At 35.8% G+C, this 25135-nt stretch overlaps 1 protein-coding gene across 1 annotated transcript in view; it reads left to right on the top strand.

Moving 5' to 3' along the window:
- The first annotated feature begins 4899 nt into the window (after positions 1-4899).
- Positions 4900-25135, top strand: part of TRDN (triadin) — a 109094-nt gene continuing 88858 nt past the window's right edge. The window contains exon 1 of the mRNA XM_031066724.1: positions 4900-5370. Within this exon, the coding sequence (XP_030922584.1) occupies positions 5349-5370 (22 nt within the window). The 5' untranslated portion in view covers positions 4900-5348. The remainder of the gene's footprint in view (positions 5371-25135) is intronic.

Here is a 25135-nt window from a genome sequence, read left to right as displayed (position 1 = left end):
ACTGTACCTTTTGTCATTGTTTCTTAAAAAGGGTCAGCTCCAGATATCCCTTTTTCAGTGTCATAGAACTTTTCTGTGAAACAGTTTCTGAGTAATTTTCTAGATGTGAAAGTAAAGCCACATAGGTGCTAATAAAACAATACTCATTAAGAATAGCAATAATCAAAGGAAAAAGAAAAACATGTTACACGGAGCTGCTAAAGGTCATCCAAATGCAGTCTACCTTGGCGTACTGCAATAAATGCCCTCTCTGAACACAGCTTATAGTAATATAAGTTATATAAGTAGTATAGTAATATAATATAATTTTTATTAGATAGTAGTATAATATAATTTTCATACTTAAATCAGAGAACACTGAAAACACTCAACTCTCCTAAGCTAGAGGCCTGCTTTAGTCTGATTTCCTGCCATAGATTGCCTACTTGGCCAGCTTGCAAGAAGACTAAGTAGGTTGTTCTTGTTTCCTGGAAATAGTTTTATAATCAGTTGGCCTTCTTGGATATTAGAAAATGTTCATTATTCACACACCTTGACTGAAGCTACTTCAGCAGTTTTGCAGTACAATGACTAAGAGTGGTATCATCCATAGTAAAGCAGAATAGTCAGTGTCATAGATATTTTCTTTAGTACCTGCTGTGTTTCTATCATATAGCTTTGAAGTGTCCTTTAATGAGCTCAGAGTGCCAAGGTGATGTGACCCAGTGTGCTTGTCAGCTGTCCCCAGGCAGAGGCTGATTTGCATTCAGACCAGTCAGCCTACAGGGACAGAGCTCCTTATCTGTCAGTACTTCACATTAAATGTAGGACAGATCTACTATGGAGTTCAATCTACTGTCTCCTACATACTAAATAAAAACTTGTTTAAAGGTACTATGTATGCAATTCTCTGAAAAATGATGCAAATTGATTTATGAGACAAACATATATGTGCCAAGATTTAACCTAGATCAGATGTGATACCAAGGTCTTGCTTTGTTTTGTATTTTGTGTGTGTGTGCTTCAGAATATCCAGAATATGCCTATATTTTTTGCCATGTTGATTCAAAAAATCTTGCAACCATTAATTATGAAATATAAATCACACTTTGAAAAAAATTACTTGAGAGTTGTCTAATGGTCCATAGAAAGTCGCAGCTATATCTTTGGCTGATCAAGACCCCAAAGACACCAGAATGTGTGTTCCAGTTCATACTGGAAAACATGGTATTACTAGTGGGGCTGAATGAAAATCTCATCTAGAAGTAACAGTATTCCTAAAGAAAAATAAAGCATGAAAACTAAAAGTCTGTTTCAGGGGAAACCAGCTTTGTACGTACATCAAAGCTCAGTTGGCAGACATCACTCTAATCCTATATTTGCTTCTGCATATGTCTTTGTTACTAGATTCAGTACCATTCACCCACTCCTTGGCATTATACTTTCATCCTATATTTAGTCCTTATCAGTTGATTGCTGGGTGTTTCTGATAACAACATACTCCCATGTGATCTGGGGATATCATTGGGAGTATCAGAGTTAAAGTTAAGTTTCCTCTCCTTGACCCAGCTGTGCTGCTGAGCATGCACTGGGATACAAAACTATTTTCTTATGAATAGTTTGATTCTCAGTAGGACTGAACTCTGAAAATTCATCAATAACAGGTTAGCAGACAACTCAAATATTGTCTTGCATTTTCTTATTGAATTACTGTTATACTCAATTCCTCCAATAATTTCTTATATCAGTATCAAAGTCTCTCCTCTCTTTACCTCATAATTTCATGTGAGCTATTGTCTCTCCTAATTCCCTTTTTAGTAATATCATCAAGATAACCCAAAAATGACCTCATAAAATATTTGTATATTCCTGCTTTGATTATACGAACAACCAAACTTTTCACTAATAAGCAGGAGTTTGCATTAGAGTCTGACAAACAATAAACCTCTGGCATTTTCCTAAAAAAATTGCTCAAATAATTGCTTTATTTTGTTCCATCAGTTAGGGTTCTAAGTGAAATATGCATTATCTGAAATCAAGGCATGTGGCTACATGCAGACATTAGTAGCAACATATAGTATGTCCTTCTCCCCTCTTCCTAGTATTGTTGTTTTTTTCCCTATCCAGGCAACTATAGAGAAAAGAGAACTGTCATTTATTTTGTCTAACACAGATTTGTGTATCTGAGAAATCTGGTGTGAGGGTGTAGCTGTTTCTGCACTTCCCTCCCTCCCTTCCCACCACTGAATGTGAGAACTGATCCCAGGACAGTTCATTTACCACGTAACCCCTGCGAGCAGAAGCAGAATATTTATTGCTAACTTGAGGCAAAAACACTTTCTCATTGTGCCCAAGGCATAATCAGAAGAAATTATGAGAAACTTGTGTGTGTCCAGGTTTACATATCACTTACAACAACCAAAGTAGTTTTAGATTTTTAATTTTCCATGTTGTTTGAAGAGCAAGGAGAGAGACAGGACATCTTACAAAAGAATATTTCTGGTCAGGTTAGGCAGAAAAGGTTCCCACTAAAATGAAATTTTCAACATATAAATTAGGTCAGGAAAATGTTTACTTTGTTGCATGAAGATTCATATAAATTTTGCAGTTTCTGTGTACTATGAGTTTCACAGACTAGTTTAAAAGAAACTCCTAAATTGAATCAGCAGCTAAGGTTAAGATTTTGAAGAAAAACTTCAAACTTGCCCTTAAAAATTTTCAGATTTTTCGGTTGCTTAGACTTCTAAAGAATAAATGTGATATTCTTTATAATTTCCAGATGGTAATGTTTGTTTTTCAGATTCAACATATATGCACATACACATAACTTGTTTTATTTTAGTTCTGTGTATTTTCACGAAGGCTGTGATTATCTCTAGTAAATATGACACTCAGATCTCTTGACTTTTACCTCCTTAAAGGGAGCACCTTCCAATACAGTTGCCTAACACAACACTTATATATGTAAGATATGGGTGCATATGTCATCTTTAGCCTTCTTCCCAGAATGAATATTTTGTGCATACAAGGGATGCAGAGGGTACCAACCACTTCTCTTTCTGGCCACTGGGCTGATGATGTGGAAAATTGGTTTCAAATTGGATTCTCTCACTTCTGCTACTCATATATATACTCTTTTATACTCTTTTATACTCTACTTATATATATACTCTTTTGATTTCAGAACAACAGCCCATGATTGAGGGTAAGCATAAATAGTAACAAGGGAGTAAGGCATGGGGGAAGGAGGGCAGGTGGTAGGAGCTGCAATGTAAAGTGGTGAGGGACAGGCAATCACGCACATATAGTTAGTGATACAAATACCTATGTCTGGGTATAGTCCACAATCTCAGGATCTTGCTACATAAAACATGAAAAGATTCAGACATTATTTTTCCCCATTTATCTCTCTCCCCACATTCCAAAATGAATACTTTATTATTTTTTAAAAATTGAATAGGAATACAAGTGAAAAAAATCCTGACTTTTCAGGATTGATTAGCTCTGTGCTTCAGGTATTCAGATGATCTATCTCACATCTTAAGCAAGTAGTACAGCCATCAAAACATAGGTGACCCCAAATATTTAACTGTTCATATAAAATGGAGCTGCTTCAGCAGAAGAGATATAATTAAGAAGAACAAGGAATTTGCCTTAGTATCATCCTTTACTAACAACTGACCTTTTGTGGGCAGCTGCTTTGTTGATATGTGAATGTGACTCCTCAGACCATTCAGGTACTCATGAAAGAGTATTTTTGAAGAAATAAAATCTCTTTATCAGCCTTAGTAAGGAGGATCTACTGAAGAACAGGCTAAAGGAGCAAACAGAGGGCTAGAGGGATGATCAGAAAAACACTGAGCACTTAGCATCAAGTAATCAAACCTTGTAAGTGCAAAATACTAGGTTAGTAGAGCTAAAGAAGAGGCTCAAGCACTGATTGCAAGCTTTGGCTAGAAAAAGCTACCATTTTCAGACAGGTGGCAGGTATGAAATGTGTTAAGGGTAGAGGGAAGGGGAAAAACCTGGTGGTGATTTTGCTGTTCAATGAACATTTGCTTCTGCATCTTGTGCATTGGATAAATAGATTCCTTTCCCCACACTTTGCCACAGAGCCAGGTGCCAATATCTCCAGGGGGGAAGATGAGAAGTGTTAATGCCAGCTCATGTAACAGAGACAAGGTGACTATAGGGTCCCTAGCAAGAGCTGTTAAAGGTGGTTTCTGGTTTCATGTGACGATGACATTTATGTAAAGGTATGCTGGCTTGAGGGCACTTTTCTGCTAATTTCATTTTCAACCTATTGACCACATACATAATTCTACAGCTGTGGAATTGCAAGCAGTCCAAGGAAAAGATTGCTCAGGTTTTAAAATAATTGTTCTTATTTGAATTGTTAATATTTTACTCTAAATGCTTTTAAGAATCTACTTGTTTTCAGTTTTATAAAATCTTTTTAAAAATCACAGAATTTTTGAGCTGCTTAAATATTTCCATGAATCAGACCCAGAAAACCAGATCTGGTCTACTTAATATTTTTACATATTGCCTTCATGTATCTAGACTATATAAAATATTATTATTAAAATTTTAACAATGTTCTGTAATACTTAGATGAAATTCACAGGTATATGTGATAATTACAACAAATCAGAAAAGGACTAAAAAAAAATCCAAGCCAATTTTATTGGTTCAAATTGGTGTTTTAATAGGTTCTGAACTGCAACTAAGAATCTAAGAGGAGAAAATCACCTAAATTTACCCTCCCCTTTAGTCAGCGGTGAGCTTCACAGGACCCTCCCCAAGCCAAATAAGGCCAGGAAGAATGTGCTAAGCACTGAGTGTGCTAAGAATAAAGTTGTACTGGGATGGATAAGGTTACTTTGAACTCTATATTTCATGTTTCCTGACATACCCCCCAAAGAACTGCAATTATGCTAGCAAGGCTGTAGGAGCGTTGAGCAGTTCTTTCCCAGTTCTTGTGATTTTTGTTGCCTCTCCATGCATTCCTGTCCTGTTTAGAGCTGTGTTTTTTTACATTTTATTTCTGGTGTGCATGATTCTGAAGATATTAGAAAAACGTGCTGAAGGTTCACTCTGAGGCATGGCTATTTTTGTTAGAAGCTGATACTTTAGCCTGAGCTTTAAGTGTTGCCTCTGGAAGGCCTTGGGCTGTTCTGGGAGGCCAGGTCTGCAGAGGAAACAGACATTTCAGAGAGCATAAAAGAAGAAGGAACACAATTAGAAAAAGCAGAGGACCTCCCTCCTTCTCATTCTGCAAGTCCTGCGAGAGTCAGCAACCCAGAAGTACTATCTAAGCTGCCACAGTAAATCTTGACCTTTTAAACAGAATATCTCTTACCATCATCATGGCTGAGATAACAGCAGAAGGTACAGTAACTCTTTTGAAATATAATTAACAAAAAATGATTTTTGATTTAACAGTATAAGTGAACTGGCCTGTCAAAATGATTTGTTGTTCTCAGCAAATAATGTTTTCACTCCAGGATCATTTAATTTTGTTTTCTGCATTCCTTTCTGTTTTTCTTTCCTTTTTTTTCTTCTCTCTTGTACTTTTTCACTGTTGTAGCCTGAGTTTTTACCAGTTACTGAAACAAGTTCTCTGTACACCTCTAAAAATAACCTTAGTTTCATTTGCAGAACACCATTATTTAGGCACCTCCATCAGAGTGATACAAACAGGGAATGTCTGAAGTTCAGGGTTCTGTTCTCAAGGCTTTGCTCAGAAAAAAGCTTTGGTAGTCACTTATAATCAGAGATTTACCAGAGTCAGAACATCTTAATTTGTTTGCCCTGATTTTTCCATAGGGAACACAGAGTATTTTTGAAGTGTATGTGAAGTTACTGAAGTGTAAAAGGTAAAAAAGCCCTCTGCTATCCTTATTTAGGTAGACTTCTAAGGGAGTCAGTGAAAATTGTACTGAAATAAATATGCCAGATGTTGGCCTGCAAAAATAAAAAGCAGTTGTATTAACCAATAAATACATATTCTAAAATGTGAATGTTCCATGTACTTTAATATTTCCTGACCATTCATATTTAAAGTACATTTTAGATGCATAACAATATTTTATCAGCTGAAGTCAGAAGGGGGGATATATTTAAAATGCAACCCTCTTAATATGGAATATTTTAGTTGAATTTTACTCCAACTTTTTTTCCACTCTTTATCTGAATTTAATAATGACAAAAATACAAAAAAATGCTCTTAAACAGTCTTCTGAGATTTACTTTATTCTGCTTCTCAAGATTCTGTGGTGTTTCAGTGCATGAAAGATGTTGTTTTCATCTTCCATTTTTTATTGTTCATACTTGTAAGAGGATCTGCATTAAGTGCTATTAGAAAGTGATCCTGTTCCTTCTTAAGGGCTAATGTTAGGACTGTGTCAAGTAGTACAATCCTTACTTGATGTCTGGTTAGCCACATCAGGGAAGCAATGTGATTTTTTAATCAGCAGTTGGACTGATCTATAATTTACTTCTGGCTGCAAGTACTGCCAAAACAGGTGGCTCAGCCTGACAGCCCTAACCCAAATACTAACCCCGGTTTATTTAGATATTCTTAACAAGGTTTGTTGGAAACATTGTTTATTTTCTAGCTGTTATGAGTCAAATCTGTGAAATAACCAAATTAGCGAGATTTTTGGTCCAAAATTAATGGCAAAAATTTTAAGACTTTACAACCAGTCTGACTTTTCAGTCGTTTAGCTTATTAAGGAAAGAAAATTATAAACTCTAGAATGAAACAAAAGACCATTGAATGAAGGAAAGTAGGGTCTGAATTTTTTAAAATTTCGTTTGTAGTGTTTTTACAGGAGTGTTTTTACAGCTGTAACAGTGTGTGTCTTCTGTGGGGCTTTTTGTACAAAGCATAGACAAATGATAAGGAGCATCAGCTCCCCAGTAAGCTGACCTTCCATGTGACAGGGAAATAAACTATATAATTAGTTTAGTTTAGTTATATTTGGCTTCGTTTTATTTTGTTTTCATGTACTTGGAATGCACTTGTAGTGATTGACTGATTTTTAAACACTGTATCCATAAGATGGAGATTTTATTTATGGCAAAAAGTAATAATTCAGCCTGAAGCTAATGTTTCACTGCAGTTTGTCTTCCTCTGGGGCTAGTACTGGCACTTACAACCTGAAAGTTTAGATATAAACTTCAGCAACATATAGTTTGGATAAACAAAAAGCTATTCAACTACCTGCTACTTCACACAATTTATTTTGTTTTCATGATTAATTTTGTTTTCCATACCACCTCCCAGCCCATGATTTGCTGGGCTCTTCATGACTTTGCTAGGACTAAACCACTTGCTCCTTGCAATAGGTATTTATAACTATTTTTCCACTGTCAGTCACAGAGCCAGACTCTTGGGCTCCTTGCCTTTGGGGTACCATCCTGACACATCAGAGAGCAGGGCACAACAGTGATGCAGGCACTGCCAAGGACAGTGTGCTTGCTGGTTTAGAGATTTGGCCCAGGGCTGGCAGCGTGTGCTGGTGCACATCTCAGGGTTCTCTTTCTGGCAACCTGTGTCAGGACAACAATCTATTCAGAGATGAACAGAGGCAATGGGGAGCTCTTTCAGGTCAACAGCACGATAATGACAGTGAGATTAAGTAACTTAAATATGTAGCCAATAAGCAATTACCCTGCACTGTCTACTTGCACCCAAACCCACATGTGCTACTTATTCTTTCACACAGCTACAAATTGCTAGTTGTGGAAATACTGGTGAAATGTACACTGTGAAAGACAAAATGAGATCCCTGAAGACAGCAATTCATAAATGTCCTTAGAAATTTGGCAGGACCTATGTCTCTAGCTGTCAAGTATTTAGGAGAAGATTCCAAAGGATTATCTTCAGCATTCTCCTATTACTTGTCATTGCCGTCACAGAAATGTACTATTAAAAAGTGGAAGTCTTTAAAATTTTTTTTAAAAAAGTGAAAAGACTCAGTACAGGGAACAAGTACTCTGTCTTTGCTATACTCTCAGGATCTAATATTATTGTTAGTATTAGCCATATTGTTACAATGAGTAGTAATTATTGCTCTTGTTATTATTAAATTTAAGCAGTTACCGAGTATTCTTGTAGCAGCCAGGATCTTTTCTGGGGTCCACTTAAGACTTTGTCTAAAAAGCCATGAGTCTCAAACTATGCTACTCCACTGTGTCTATGAACACAGGGATTGGACTGGACTCAGTGGCAGGCGTGGTTGGACCTGCCACCACTGAAACACAAACAGCAAAAGGCTGACACCTCTGAGAAATGGCTTCTGCCAATGTACAGCTTAATCTGTGTGTGCACAACAGCTCCAGCACCAGCACTATAGCTGGTCCTTTCTAGTCCAATCTCCTGCAGGTCACAGTGCAAGGTTGATGGGCATCCCCTGACACTTCATCCTCCCACGCAGGGAATAATGAACAGAGACTCAGCTCTGCTTGCTGCAATGCTCTGGAGACTGTGCACTGATCTAATCCAGGAAGGTGAGGAGAGGAGAAAGACAAGGTTTCTGTGCCAGCTGTTTGTCTGCCACAACTTATTTCCCCAGTGGAGCAAGAGAGAAGCAGGAGTCAAATAGAAATGTGAAAATGAGTCACAGTTTGGTCCTTATTTTACTGCTGAGAGCTGTGCAACTACGTATTTCCTCTGTCTGGGAGCAGGCTGCAAGGAGACAGGCTAGCCCCAAGGCTACACACAGCTTGTCAGTGACAAAATCAAAATTAGCTTCTGCATTTCAGCACTTTTCTCAGGCTATTGGATAACTATGAAAAGTTTGAAGATTTAAACCATTTCAAAAGGCAAAAAAGATGTGTATGCTTGAAGATTAACAGAAATGAAACTATTACTGTATGAGAAATAACACACAAGAGCCAGAGAGTAAAATCCCAGTTATTTCATGAGTGTGATGATCAGAAGCTAACAGAGGTATTCAATTGGCAAAATGTTTAATGAAGGCAAAATGTTTAATAGAAGCAAGAGGCAGGTAGCTACGTCTCATGGTAATCCATGAGTTGCTGCTGGATGTGCCAGTTGTGCTGACTGCAACAGGGGCCTAGATGAATAAATTGGATTAGATGATTCATTTTGATGACTAAAGGCATAAGAGGTGTTTCTTACCCTCCTTTCTTACTGTTGTTTATGCTTGGAGCTAGGATGTTTATATAGAATCTATTTGCACCTAGCAAATTTTCGAAATGTCTTTCTCTGCCTTTCAATGTTGATGAGGAAGAAGATAGTATACCTGTTACAGCAGGGTAAGGAAAATGCAACAATTTTAGCTAAGATTTTTTTAAGGAATCTGTCTGTTCTAGTTCAGAACAATCAGGTAAAATCAACAGCCTAATTACACAAAGTAAAAAAAAAAAGTCAGAAAACCCAGGTCTGCCTGTGAAAAAATCTTTGTGGGGAACAGAAGCTCCAAATTCTTACCAATATTCCTTAAAAATTATATTCCCCTGTGACTGTGGGCCTGTACAACCATGCTGGCTTGGCTTCAGCCTTGGTGTTTTCTCATACATAGCCTGTTGAGGCAAGCATGGTTAGCTTGACTTTAGATTTAAGAATTTGTGGACAGCTCTACTCAAAGCTGATACAGTATTTATGCACCTTCAGTTGGTACAAGGCAACGCTTACACACAATTCACTACTATAGGTAGCCCCTCAGAGAGTCAGGGGCTTAGCTCTGGACAGTAGGAAGACTGAAAACCTATAAACCAGTCAGGGGCTTAGCTCTGGAGAGCACAAAGGCTGAAAACCCATTAACCAGAGGGCTGAACTAATGCATCATGTTGGTACACAACAGGCTAAAATTGTATGTGTTCAGTTAGCTCCTGTTGTGGGCAAAGAGCTGGACTGTAGGTCTGAATATTTATTCACTTTTTTTTTGAAAGAGCACAAAGAACCTTGAGATCTTAAGTATTTGGAGCATATTTTAATGTTACTTATGTATAGAGAAATGTTTTTAAAATCCTACTAGTATTTTCAAGTTATTGGGAAAATCAGTTACCACTGATCTAAAAATGAAATCTGTGCAACTACTTACATTCTCAGATGTCCCAACCTACAGCTTCAGACACCTAAACATTGGAAAAAAATCTAGTCTAGAAATATTTTGGAGCACTTTCACCCGTTGCCTGCAATATAAATACTGAGTAAGAGGTAGATTTATTCTCTTTTTACTGCTCAGTTCTGGAAAGCAGAAACTGTTTTACTTTAACACATTTCATAATACAGGTCTGGCTTCAGTTCTGGACATACTGAGGAGAGAGAAACAAATCAGAGTTACCCCATTTGAAGCATCTCATCCATTTACAGAAATGAAAAACTTTTTCCATTCTGATGCTGACAGTCACTGGTTTCTTCTCTGTTTAAAAGGATTGAACTAATGCAAACTACTCACTTTACCAGGTAAACTGTATTACAGTAGTAGAGGGTGAATTGCTTTAAATCCAAGTGATTGTAAAGACTTTTAGATTTTCATCAATTTTAGTCATTATTTAAATCAACAAACAAGAAACCTGGATTTCAAAACAGCACTTTTCAAGTTTTTTGCAAATGTCATCTATCATTCTTCTTCTCAAAAGAGACCAATATGGCAATAAAATACAGCCCTCCTCACTAAATATGTGCCTTTTAGAGAGAAACATAACCTAAATATCTGTCTAATAAAAAATTCTATATTTTGGGAGTAATTTATCCAGATTCTTAGTTTTTTCATACTGGGATTTTTTTGTTGTTGTTGCTTTTTAATGCTGGAGAATGGTAAATGGCGCATTTCTCTTTTGCTAGATAATGGTTTCATTTTTACTTGTGGTTTCTGTCAAGCTTCATTAGGATGTAAATTTTAATTCAATTAAAATGGTACAAACCCAGCATTTAAAAATTGTTTATATGTGTATATTTACATACTTAGATAATAGAAATTGGTTAAATAGGAAAAATCCATTTTAAATATAAGCTCTCTTGATAAGTTAAATGATTTATTAAACAAATATAGTGCTATTTCTAATTTAGCTTTTTGGCCACTGCATCCTGTAAGAATATATAACTGAGAGAGCTCATTTTCTTTCATGTAATGTTTATTCAAAGGTTAGGGGAAAATAAATCTACTTTTTTTTTAATCCTCATTAGTCCTTGATATAAATAAGATAATAATTGAGTACAAATGATAAAATAAATTGAAATTAGGAACAGATTCTTTGCATTTGCAAACAGGCTATACTCTCAAGAAAAGGCTGCCCTAATTTGACTGCATCTACTTAGCCAGTGATTTCCAACAATTCAGTGATTTCTTTAACTTTAATGGCTTGATCATAGCTTTCTTCTTTTTTTTTTTTTTGTTTAAATAATTGTGATTTCTATAAATAGTAATGGAAAATTGTAATATTGTGAAAGTATGGTCCTTAGCACAGGGTTTTCTTAAATTCATTTTTAATTTTAAAGGGAATTTTTTTAAAATTACATTTATAGAAAACTTTAGCTTATGATTCAAAAAGCATCAGCAATTTCGTTCCCTGCCTATATTCCCCCACTGCAGCCTCATTTATGTGGGTCTTAAAAAGGAGGATTGTTGAGCAGTAATACTGAAATATCTTCAGAGAGGTGTAAAAGAGGAATACAGTTTTTACTGATTTAAAAGCAAACCAAAGGTATGGTCAAAGAGAAGTTGCAGAGACAGGGAGGCTTCATATCCTTGGTGCTTTACATTGACAGACCAGACTGGTCATACAGTACATGAAGTAGATAAGCAAGAAGTAAGATATAAAGTCACTGCATATGAACACTTAGCTTAAAGCTATGGACAACCAGGGGTGCTTATTATCCCTATGATCCTGCTATCATGTTCTCTTGTAAACTTTAAACATTTTTAAAATATTTAATATTTTAGTCATATCCCTGTACCTTTATATAGTATGTCTTGCTTCAGTGCATAGGAACAAGCCATTCAGACTTTAGATTACTGAGTGGGAGTGTGTTTAAGCTCTATGTGGTCAAAAGGGACCAGAAAGATTTAGCTTCTGGTTTTTTTCCTAATATGTGCCTACAGCACCGTTGATTTATGTAAGAAAGTCTATTTTGGGAATTGTGAAGCAAGTACTTGGCTACCAAATCTTTGACTAATGGTAGAGATAGTGACACCAATAGATAGCAGAAATACCAGAGGACACTGCTGGCAGATCTTGTTTTGTCCCATGTTGTGTCCTTTTCTTCAGAGCCTCTGATACTTTTTTGTCACCCTCCTCTAAATGCAAAACATAATGAGATGAAATCATAAAGCACACTGTAAGTAGCTGCATTATTCTTTAAACTCACTATATTTTGAGAAAAAGAGATGAGCTAACAAAACAGGTCATGAAATGTAGAGGAGACTAAAGAGAAAAAAAACCATAGGAGTTATCTACTTTTTTATCCCAAATAGTTCATATGCTAAAACTTACCTACGTTATACTTTCACTCAAATCAATTCAGTTGCTCAAAATCATAGTCAGTGCTGAGCTTTATCCTTACAAATCAGAATGAAAAAGCTGCACCTTTAAGTCTTGAATAAGCCTCACTTGAGTCCAGGGGCAGATTTGACCTTCTTTTAGAATAAGTCTGAGAGCACAGTATGATCTTGTATCTGGTCTAGAAGTTCTGCCTGGTGCCATGCAAAGGCATTTACCATAAGAAAAGAAACTATTAAATGCCAGGCACAGAAAAACTTTCTCACTGGAGGAGTCTCCTCTTTGTATCTTCAAAGATAGTTTTAGAAAATCCTTTACAAATATGTGATGAGTAAAGAGCAGCTACTCCCTCTACGTGCTTATGTTCTCACAACTTCAAAAGTATCTCTGTACCTTTGCCTGGAGTCAAATTGTCAAAGGCACAATGAATCTGAGCCTTTGTAGCCTCCTTTGGTATGTAAATTAGCTCAATTTTTTCCTATATTCCATTATGTAGATTTAAGTTGTGGTTCTCTGTGCATGTCAGGAAGGCTAAATCTTGTTTCAGTCTTTGCCGAGAGGCTGTTCACAACTGACACAATTACCATAAATATAGTTTTCTGGTAACTATTTTACTGTTTCTAGAGGCATAATTTAATACATCTATTCAAATGTTAAGGTCCTTATTTTGCATTGACCTTTTCCTCCTTTAGCAGGTAGGACTTTAATTTTGACTTCAGGACTATCCATGCAACTCTTACTGAAGTCAACTGTATTAGTACCTCAACACATCTGGAGTGGGACACACCTTAACACCCCAAAGAAGTGATAACCCATATGTATTGTACAGTCTAGATTGTATACATTGAATAGCTTATAATCCCAATATTTAAAATGCAACTACAACATAAAAATTTAGTATAACTTCAATGACTTTTTCTAAGAAAAACATTAAAACTCTCTTTTTCCTGGAAGTGTTTTGCATCACCCTTCATGATAGGAGTAGAAAATGTGAGCATTTTACAGGGAGGCATCCAAAATTAGACTGATCCTTTTCTATATTTACTGTTGATTTGGTTTGTTGGGGTTTTTTTTGGTTATCTGCATTTTTTTTACCAGGAGTGTTAGTATAACATAATTATAGCAAAAGATCTGTGGTAGATGTTGAATGTGAACCCTGCCTGTCTAGGCCAGCTCCATGACTAGATGGCTGACTGCATCCTTTGAGTTGGAGCAGAACAACTTCTGCTTTACCCTAAATTTATCTCACACTTTATTAAGTCCATGAAGATGTTATTTTGCAGTAGAAAGTGAATTCTGAGAACACAATTTTTTTGCTGATTCAGAAATGGAAGGGCACAAAAAACTTTTCTTTTTGTTTTTAATCAGTAAATATGCTTGATAAAATTTTAACTTTAGTAAGAGGCACAACAACTTAAAACTAAATACAAGCGCTTTTTTTCCCAGAAAAAAAAAAAGAAAAACAGACCTGCCCTATTATCCTAAAATGCATCTCTTGTTCTAACATTGTGATTTTGCATTCATTGATTACATAGAAGGCACATGAAATGCTCTGGAGAATGTAATGCTCTACTCTGCTGTTAGCAAACCAGATGAAGTGATGAATTTCCAGATGAGTAGAAGTGAAAACTCTCCCAGCTTACTCCCTCCCTTTCTTCCCCTTCCAGACATAAGTGCAGTGTGTCCCTCTGCTCAGAGACACAGCTCCATGCCTATTCCTTTCATTTATCATGAGGGAGATATCCATAGATTTTGTAATACAACTTGATTGTATTTTGCCTGTAAGTTCCTATCAAACCAGAAGTGTCCAGGGATGTGTTGTTTTCTTTATACAGAGCTCATGTAAGAACAATCACAAGGGAAATTTTACTAGGTCACTGTTACTCTGGAAAGAAAGGAACTTTGGAAATTATGTGGAAAACCACTACAGATATATGAGAACACAATTTTGGGAAATCTTGACAAGGTTAGCTACAAATATTGATGAGGTTTCAGCATACATTTAAAATTAAAATTAAATATGAATAAAAGTGTGCATATGCAGATATTAGTGCATTGGGAAGGGGAAACAGCAATTTTGCCAGTGTTAATGAATTGAGATAATTTTAACTATAGAGAGAAAACAGTGATGTGAACTAGGATTTTGTCTTAAAAACTAATTAATAGAAAATTTATTTTAAGCATATATTTGCCATTGTTTAATTCATCAATCAGGATAGGCAAATGCATTTCATACTGTGAATGCCAAGGGCAGTTTCTCAAAAGGGAAAGTCAGTTGTGAAATTAACTATTACAACAGTGTTGCTATCCACTCTTCAGTATGTCATTCTAAGTATGGATCAGAAATAAAGGCACATCTGTGGAGGCTGTCAGGACTATAAAGTGACACTGAATCTCTAATTTTTTTCCCCTGTGGTAATGCTTAGGTCAGGGCTACATTGGTCCAATGACTTTACTTCATGCAGCTGGAAGCAGTCTTTACACTAGAATCCTAAAATAATTTAAAGATTCTTTGATTTCCTATATATTTTACAGAATTAAATCTTTTTTGTAATTATTTTAAGCTTCAATGTGCTACTAAAGTGAATGCTAAACTACATAACTGTCCAAAAGCACCCTCCCTTGCCTAGAGAAAAGGAGGTCCTGGGGAGACCTTATCTCTCTCTTCCTGAGAAGAGGCTGTAGTGAGATGGGATTCTGCCTCTCCTCCCAGGCAACAAGTGACAGGGCAAGAAGCGATAGCCTCTAGCTGCACCAGGGGAGGTACAAGCTGGACTTCAGGAGAATTTCTTCATGGAAAGAATTGTAATACATTGGAATGGATTGCGCAGGGAGGTGGTGGAGTCACCCTGGAAGCGTTAAAGAAAAAACTGGACATGACAACCAGTGCCGTGGTCTAGTTGTCAAGGTGGTGATCAAAGTTGGAACTCGATCTCAGAGATCTTAAGCCTAAATGATTCTGCGATTAAATTCTGTAGAATAGTTTTAGTGCTTACTTGCACTGTTCTGATATCTAAATCACGCTTTACATTTTCTGCTCAATAACTGGGTTTTTCACAGGAGTAACACAAAGAAAAAGAAAAGTGATTACTGCACTCTTCATTCTCCTGGAGATGACCACATCTGGTAGGCTTCACAACCTATGAGATTCCTCACTACTCCCTGCCAGAGCCATTTGCTGCAGGATGCCTCTCCTTTCAGTGCTGGATGGCTGTGGTGGTCCCATGTCCCCAGGTGCAAGGAAGCGGGAAGCTGAGCTGGTGCTCCCCACAGGCACACACCTCTCCAACCCACCTTCATGCCTCACTTTCCCCAACTTATGTACTCCCGTTAATCATCCTGTCTATTATATCTTATTTCTGCCATCTCAAATCAGTGCTACTTCAAGCAGAACAGGAAACACAGTGCTTCTTAGTTCTTGTAGTTACAGTGTTTTTGAGTTTATTATCAAATATCAAAAATTTTAATATTCTGAAATGGTTTTTCAGCATAGCAGAAATTTGTCTTAGATATTGCAAAATTTATACAAAATTTTAACTAACCCGCTCCATTGTTGTCTCTATGGTATTGAGACTCTAGGAGCTGTGAATGCAGAATATTTATTTGCAAATATCGTGAAGTTGTAATCATTGATTCCTTGTATCTGCAGATTCTGCCACTTTCCCCTCTATTCTTTCATCAAGCTGTTTACATATTCTTGGCATTTCTCAAATGTGAATACAATTTTAACTTCCAGATGCTTCATCTTCCCCTGAAAATGCCCAGGTAGGCAGATATGAATTACATCTTCTTTTGAAAACAGATGTGCATTGGTTGCATTGGAGCAATTCCAGTGTCAGTCTGGTCCCACTGGAGGAAGCAGCTGTTCTTCAGGTGAAACTATTTAACTAAGAACAAAAAAGCACCTTATAACATGTGTCTGTTTCGGCACAGAAATCTAATTTTCAGCCAATTCCACATCTCCCTGTTTTTCTATGTTTATGCAAAAATGCTGGAAGGGAAACTTTTCCTCTTCTCCTATACAACATTTGCAAAAAAATTCTGCAGAAGTCTGAATTCTGGGTCTTGTGGGCACACAGGACATAAAAATAGTTATGATTAATATTAGGTCCCAGTGTTAAAGTTTAGAAAGAAATAGTGAAATGAAAGCTTGTAAGTCCTCAAAAAATTTGGATTTTCTTCCCACCCTGGCTACTCATTTTCTCAGTTGCCTGGTGAACAGCTTGTAGTTTGCTGTGTAAAATGGAAATCAATCTCTGATCTGCAAAAAAATCCAGCCAAGCAACAAACCCCAAAAAAATATCAATAGATTTTCTTCTTTTGCACAATAGTGGGTACTAAAACAAAGAAAATAATAAAATGTGCTAAAAAAATGAGTGTTTACAAAAGCCTATGAAGTCCTGTTTGTACACGATATTCTTCTTTTCACTTCTCTTCCAAGCAATACCAAAGCTCCTTCTCTTTTAAGGTATACTTTAATTGAGTAAATATGAAATAAGCATGAGCTACATTAACACATTTTAAATCAGAATATGCTGTGTATTCTGCAGACAGAGAGATTAAGGTGTTAAAATCTTCAGACTTCGTGCTCTTCACTGAAGAACTGCACCCAGTCTTAAAGTTTAGGTTGCAGAAGCATATTGTAAAATTCAGAAACTTCAGGGTTTTTTGAAAGCATGTTTTAATATAATAGCTGTCTTGGTAGTTTCCTCACTAAAACAATTTTCTTTTTTTCAGTTGTCTCTAAGGAATACACAAGCGAAACCCACCTTCCCATAGATGAACTGATTCAAGTTAGTGGGAATAAAAACTCAGCTAATATATTCAGCTTTCACAGAATGCATTCTCTATACTCCAATTCTTGAAGATAACATTCAAAGCTTTTGTCTTATCTTGGTCCTATTTTTATTCCACTTTTGGTATTTACTGTAAACTCTTTTACATTTGCCTACTCATTGAATATTTCCAGTCAACGCCTTTGAAATAGCCTTTGTTGCTACTACTAATAACAAAATCCTTGTTGTCTTTAAGGTTTTTGTAGAGAATAATTTCACTTTGCCTAATTATGTAAGTCTTCAAAAAGTAGATGCACTTACATAGACCTTTAATGAATGTTGTCTGCATGCAATTTGCTGAAACTCTGAATTTGGTTTTGGAAAAGATTCACTTGTTTTCAGACACAGTCAGGACTATCTATGATGGCTTTCAATCGTTCTACTTCTTTCATGCCTTTCACTATTTTAATTGAAAGAATCAAGGTTTCCTGCCACATTAAATATAGAAATATTACCTTTTATTCTCACAGTGATTGAATCACTTTGACTAGAACTAGAACTGTAGTGCTGTCTCATCATCTGAAAAAGAACAGCACATATTCCATGTGAAAAAGCACATATTTTGAGTCTTTTATTAACATTTAGTACCTTTCTGATTTACTTTTGGTTGAAGAAACATAGCTTTTGTTTTAGCTTTACAATTTATTTGAATGCCAGAATCATGAATAGGGAAGATAAGGAAATAGTAAGTTATTTTATTCTTCAGTTATTTTATAACCAGAATTTAATGAAGACCTTTTTTTGGTCATAGATATTAATAACGTGAACTTCCAAACATACAGACTATTAATTTTCTGTGGATCTCTTGTACAAATATCATTTTAATGTCTGTATGTTTCTGAAGGTATCTTCAGAATTTATTCTATATAAAAGTTACCTGCCAAAATATCCACTATATGAATCTGCAAATGCTTCAGCAATCTAATTCTTTTTAATCTATATTTCTTTCTGAAAATAGTAGCTCCTGACTAAAGCTGGTATGTGATGCAGACTGGTTATCAACATTTTCGATACTTGATCATGGGAATGGTGACTTTAACAAGCCCTTGATGTCCACGGTCTTCTATGTCCACTTGCATAGTGTTTTACTAGGGAATAGCACCCTCTGAAGTGTAAATACCAATGAGACTTCTCATGTTGTAGTGCTCCAGGTCTGAACATTTGCAAATGGAGTGAAGACCACCTAACCTATGCATGCCTATATGTGGTCAGGGAAAATGTTACAGTTCTCTCTTATAACACATATCTCATGGATGTCCCTTAAAAATGAATACTGCTCCTGCCCTGATCAGCAAGATGAACAAAAACAAACTGTTGATCTGGACTGCTGTTCAGGTTCAGTTATATGCGAGGCTGATGTCTTATTGTCACAGTTTCCAATGATGTAAGAACCATAAAAACTCTTAAGCTTTTCTCCACTTACCTGTCAGAAGTACCCGGCCTGTTCAGGTCCTGAGGAATGCACAGGATGCTGTGCAGTATGTAAGTAAAGTTCTTTAAGAATATCCTATAGAGTTTATTCCACACTTCCTACACAACACTTGGCCTAAGATAAATAAAGCACTATCTTACCCAGAAAAACAATTAGTACAATGTCTTTAGGCCTTCCTTTATTTCATATTGTGAATGCTACTCATTATTACTCATTTAATTATATTAGATACATCTTGTTTGTTTTCTTGTCTTCCACCATAAGAGTTTAACAGAATTGTGAATGTATTATAGCTCTGAGGGCATGGATTGTGTTAGTGAGAGGAAGATTATCAGTTACATGACCATAAGAATACAGTAAATGTAAGCTGTAAGGCTAAAATATTGACTGTAAAATAAGTGCTAATTTTCAATAGATGTGAAAGTACGCATTTTTTATTTATTAGCAGTTACATTATTACAGCTGAAGCTGTACTCTATTGATATAATAGAAAAGGAAATTAATAAAGAAAGGTTAGATGATGAATATGCCTTTGACTAGAATATAACAGCCAGCAAAATCTTGCAAACATGTAGGCAGAATTACTAAGTCACTCTCAAAAGCTTTATTAAAAATTTAGAAAGGACCATCAACTTCTGCTGCAGAGGACATCTCTATGTCTTTTCATTATACTGGCAAAGTTATGAGTTGAAACTGCTGTACTAATACTAAAGAAATATCAGACAATTTCTTGAAAGTTTCCTGAAATTAGAAAGTAGCAGCAGCTTAGGTATTCTTAAAATCCAAGCAGGAAATGTTTGAGGAACTTTATACATATGCTGAATGTGTAGAAAAAGCTTTAAAAAACCCAAACAAAACTGAAGGAGACAACTACAATCATGGGAAGCCTGTGTTATGTTTAATGTAGAGGAGCAGTAAGCCAGAAGTTAGGAGATTCCCATTGCTTCTTTTTTTCAGAATGAAAATAATACAGCTTTACAAGGAGCATGAACTGGAGGGGAGATAAATATTAGAAGACTCGGGGCAACTAAATCCAAATCCAGATTTGAAGATCTATAAAAATACACAAAATACAATTCCACAATTTGAATATGACATCAGACTAAGTGAAGAGTTAGTCAAAAAGAGAACATTGTGTTTATATGGACAAGTTTGAGCCTAATTAGAAAACTTGAGAACATAGGACAGGTTGTTTGGGAAACAAAACCAGCTACCATCTCTATTTCATCTGTACGAAACAAAAGGAATTTTCTGTCAGACAGAAACCATTGGGACAAAATTAGGACAAGTATGCATAAATATCCTTTTCATGATTGAACTTCAGGCATAGGTATGCAACTTTGTTCTTGTCTTCTCCTATCCCACCAACAGTCAGAGAGCAAAGCACAAAATCAGGAAGGTCAAGGCAAGATGCCAGGAACATTATAGAGGTCCTGCAAGCGTCTGATGCTCACGCAAGGCGCTCAAGCTGGGTGGAAACTTTGCAGCACCTGCTGTTACTGTGGGCTAGGAATACTGAAGCTATATGGATCTGCTCTACAGAGAATGTGGGGAGGTGTTACAGCTCGTGAAGCATGGCTGAATGTTTTTGTGATGACTTTGTGCATGTTTACAGCAGATGCTAAAGATTAGTTGATTTAGAATCCATGGGAAGTAATAAGGAAACTATCATTCCAACCAGGTCAAAATTTTTCCTTGATGTAGCTCACTTTCAGTTCCAGTTAGCAATAATAACATTGAGGGGCCTCCTCAAGATGGTGGCTTTTTTATTAACTTGAAATAAAATCTTTTGAACTGTACTGAGGCAATGCTTTAACATTATGAAAGCTTTCAGGACTGATCATGCCATTAAAACAAGTGGAAAGTTTTTCTTCTCATATCACCGAGTACTGCTCTACTGAAGTCTTTCATGGTAATTAGTCTTCCACTGCCAAATTAGGCTGAACCCTATGTCTAACATTAGACAGTAACTGCAAGAGCTATGAACTTCAGAAGAATTCACATTCCAAAAAAGTAAGGAAATGGATTCCGCATCCATACATACGGCAGTGAGTTGCCCAGAAAGAGAAATTCAGACATTTCAACGCTTTTTTTTTTTCATTTTTATGCCAATGTGACTAGAAAAGTGCAATGAGAGTCAATTAAAATGATTGATAAATTTGCAACATTCTATGCTGTTAAAGACTCTAGAGCACAAGCCTTATGAGGAGCATCTGAGGCAACTGGGGGTTATTTAGCCTGGAGAAAAGGGGGCTCAGGGGAGACCTTATTGCTCTTTACAACCATCTAAAAGGAGGCTGTAGCCAGGTGGGGTCAGCTCTTTTCTCCCAAGTAAAAAGCAATGGGATGAGAGGAAATGGCCTTAAGCTTTGCCAGATGAGATTTAGGTTGGATATTAGGAAAAAAATTCTTCATGGGAAGCAAGGTTAAGTACTGGAACATGTTGCCCAGAGAAATGGTGGAGTCACCATTCCCGGAGGTCTTTAAAAGATGTGGCACTAGGGAACACAGTCTAGTGATGGCCCTGGCAGTCCTCAGACTTAATGGCTAGGCTCTAGATAATCTTAAAAGGTCTTTTCCAACCTAAAGGATTCTCTGATTCTATGCTCTGCACAAGAATGTGTAGTTTGAATTTCTTTTCTAGAATTTGGAACCTTATACTAAGATAATTTTACAAATATGTCTCTCAGTAGACAATTTTTACTGCACATAAGCTTATAATTAATGTATTCTTCCTGGTTTAGGTTATTTGTTTAGAAGCTTAATGCAAGTAGGGTAAAGAAATATTTTAGACATAGTCTGTGTGGATAGATTTTTAAAATAACTCATGTTCTGCTTTAGGAATCTTTTCATTGGGAGAATATTTTTATCTGTCACTGAATAAGGACTTTTCATAAAATATAAAGGACTGTTAGCCTACAAGTAAAACTTTCATGTTAATAATGTTCAAAATTAAGATGGCACTTCTCTGAGACACTTAATAACTAAACCATAGATCTAATTTTTTTTCCTCTCCTGAGGCCTAAATCCCATACTAAAAACATCCTCCTTGATTATATCTTTTATATGGATAAATTTTCACATTTTCAAAGGCATAGAGAAAAAGTTGGTTTTTTATAATTCAGTAAATTTATACTGAAAAAATGGATATACTCACAACATTAAGAATTTGTTCTGTAGCACTATTCATAAGTTTTTTCTTAGTGAAAAAATCTAGGTTTTTTTCATTTGTTTATATGAAGATTAATAATACTGTTATGGCATATATACTTGAAAAAAATTAATTTGGGATTTGTAGCTATTCCATCAGATGGAAAATTGAGTTAGCATCTTTTGCAGGAAACAGGAAAACCTTGAACTGTAATAATCCATTGATAACTCTGCCAATTCTTTCTCTCTAAATCACAAAAGTTTTATAAAACCACTATTATACACCAGAAAAGACTAAGCAAAGAGAATATCCGCCCTATAATATGCACCAAAAAAAAGAGTACCTTGGTAAACTTGCATTTCTTTATATGTTCTATGCATATTTCCATGGCTATCATGCCACTTAGATGGCATTTCAAGTTAGAGTTGACATAGAAATTGGAACATGACTCATAGTTTAGAAATGAAACAAATAGCCTTTTAGGGGCACACATCAAAGTGTTCCTTTTCAAGCACTCATTTTTGCAAGAAAACTTCATAACAGACACCCAAAATCTGAATTTGCATTCCATAGTTTCTTTTGCCAAGTAGGAGTGGAGAGCTGTGAAACTGTACTTACCTGTGCATAGATTCAAATCCAGATTTTCCCATTATTTCAAATTTTATTTTAAATGCCACATGAATATCTCACTTCCTAATGGGGAATATTTCTAGGCATTATTATAAGTATTGGCTCAATTTTTGGAGACAAATAATGTAGCCAGGTAATCACTTCTTGCATTTATCACTGGAATAAGTTAGAGAACCAAATTTCATATTTATGTGTTCTGTTGAGGTCTTTATTATAATATCTTCCTTACTCTGCTGAGATCAGAAGAGGTGTGATAGGAAAATTCAAATTGTAAATCTCTATCCCCCCATAATAAATGGGTTTGGGACCTGATAGCCAGGTCACAGATACATGAGTCCCTAAACCAACCTTTAGGTTATTCATTATGTTTCTAAAGAACTATTTTGCCTTTTTTATTCTTTTGGAATGTAACAGTGTGGAAATTAGCCATATTATACGGTCTCTGGACTTAGGTATGGGTACAAGACAGATTCAGTAATAGACTCATTTGTTGTTAATTTACTTGTGGCTAAAACTCAGATGTTGCTAACAATTTCTAAAACCTAATCATGACCTCATTCTGCAGAGAGGTGTTGACTGATTTGGGCTGGCAAGAGGAAGCATGCAGAGAATGGATACAGTTACTGAAGGAATTCTGTTTTTTCCTCAGGTAGCCTTCAAAGAATCCTGAATTTTCTTGGTTTTTTCAGTGTGTACAGGAGATTCCACAAAAACATCTGCATAGGGAGAAAAAGAGAAAAGAAAAGGTGCCTAGGGCTCTGTACCTGTGCATGAACATTCATGTAGTGATTTTTCTCATTAAACTTACATTGAAAAGTTTTTCACACATTCCAAAACTTGTTCAGAGTATAATCCTGAGTAAAATTGATTAAAATATGGCTAAATTATGGTAGCTGGTTCAGGAATGAGTCTCAAAAATATTGATTTGAAATAAAATTTTCTTCTAAGGTGTGATCATCTGGCATAACATTCTATTAAATAAAACTTTTTAAAACAGTGTAAGGATTTCTCAGCTCTTGAAGATTTCAGAATACATGTTAGATGACAGGTGTGTTGTGAATATGAACCCTCAACAAAGATCAACTGTTCTCACTGTGACAGCATATCCTACATGTCTCAGCTGCCCTTAGGGATCATGCCTTTTTCCAAATAAAGATTAGGGATGAATGATATTGTTAATTTAATCTATCAAGGTTAAACTTCCACTTCAAATTACAATTTTAGGAATTGTTATTGCAAAAACAAAATGATGAGACACACTAATTTTTTACCTAAATGCTGAATTCTATTCCTCTGTGTCAGTTTAAGATCCCTCGTGTCCTAAAATTGAAAGAATATTTGCCAAAGGATTTTTTCAGACCAAAAACAGAAGAAAAAAAAATAAACCAACCCAAACTCAAAGTCTTCAGATGAACCATTTCTATGATTGCCACTGCTTCCTAGAATTCTCTTCTTACACTGAATACAAAGAGCACATCAGAAATAGTTTTGGATTTATATATTAGGATATAAAATAGGATAGGAATAGGATAGAAAAATAACTTTAAAATCAAGTTTCAGAAAGCCTAATTTCCCTAGTATTTTAGGTGCCTATGTAATGGGCTTGCCTTTAGCTATTCTGTAAGAATACAGATGGAGTACTCCTGCATTTATTTGAAAATAACTCCCTGACAGAAATAGGCCTTGGTTCATCTGTTTACTATAGCTAACTACTGTCTCTTGAGAAATTGGTTATACTATTTTGTAAGCAACATAAGTTCTCTTCAGCAACTTGCTTTCTGTTTTCTCTCTCACAGACAGGATGACCTATAATGTAGTTGCAAATTGCCATTCACAGGTGAGACCTAACAGTGACATAGATGACTAACTTGCCACAAGAACTTATTATAGTTTTCCCCTTCTGTCAGATGAGAATTTTTTCCCCCAATTTTTAACAAAGTTTTCTCTCTCTGTGTATGTATATATATGTACTATATAACTTACCATTGCAAACTCTGTTGTTTGCCAAACATACCTTTATCTTCTGTCTCTGGTAAATGACCTGCAGCCATGTTTACTCAGTATGTTTTATGAGTATATACATTTAAGCTATGCACATGTTGAACTCCAGATTTGAGTGCTGTAGTGACTGGGTAGCTCCATATGGAAGACTTGTCAGACTTGCACCATAACTCGCAGAGTATAGTAAATTATTGTTAGAACTACTTTTGTTTTCAGAATCTGTAAATGCCAGTACATTAAGTCATATAAAATTGGTCCAACCCTCAGGGCCATGTTCACTTGAAATAAAAGAAATCAAGCAAATAATCATATTAAATATTCCTCAATACACTCATTTGAGAGAAAATAGTAGTTCCATCAGAGGAAATAAAGATCTTCAATTGTCTTCATAGAGTTTCTTTATACTGGTAGACTTGTCCAGAATGAAGATAAGTGTGTGGAACTTACTATTTATTCTAGTAAGTTTCATTATTTATTAGGATTGTCATAATTTTACAGATGAGAACAGATTAATTTTTTTTCAACAATAAAAAATAAGTCAATGGTTTTTTTCTAATCCCTTCTGAATATTTCAAGGATGTGTAAAGTTGAGTTTCCAAAATCTAATAACAAGGGAACTGCACACAGCGC

Source organism: Geospiza fortis, unplaced genomic scaffold (genome assembly GCF_000277835.1).
Source record: "Geospiza fortis unplaced genomic scaffold, GeoFor_1.0 scaffold98, whole genome shotgun sequence".
Lineage (NCBI taxonomy): Eukaryota > Metazoa > Chordata > Aves > Passeriformes > Thraupidae > Geospiza > Geospiza fortis.
Note: the sequence above shows the minus strand (reverse complement) of the source record. Positions and strands in the feature narration are given on the sequence as shown.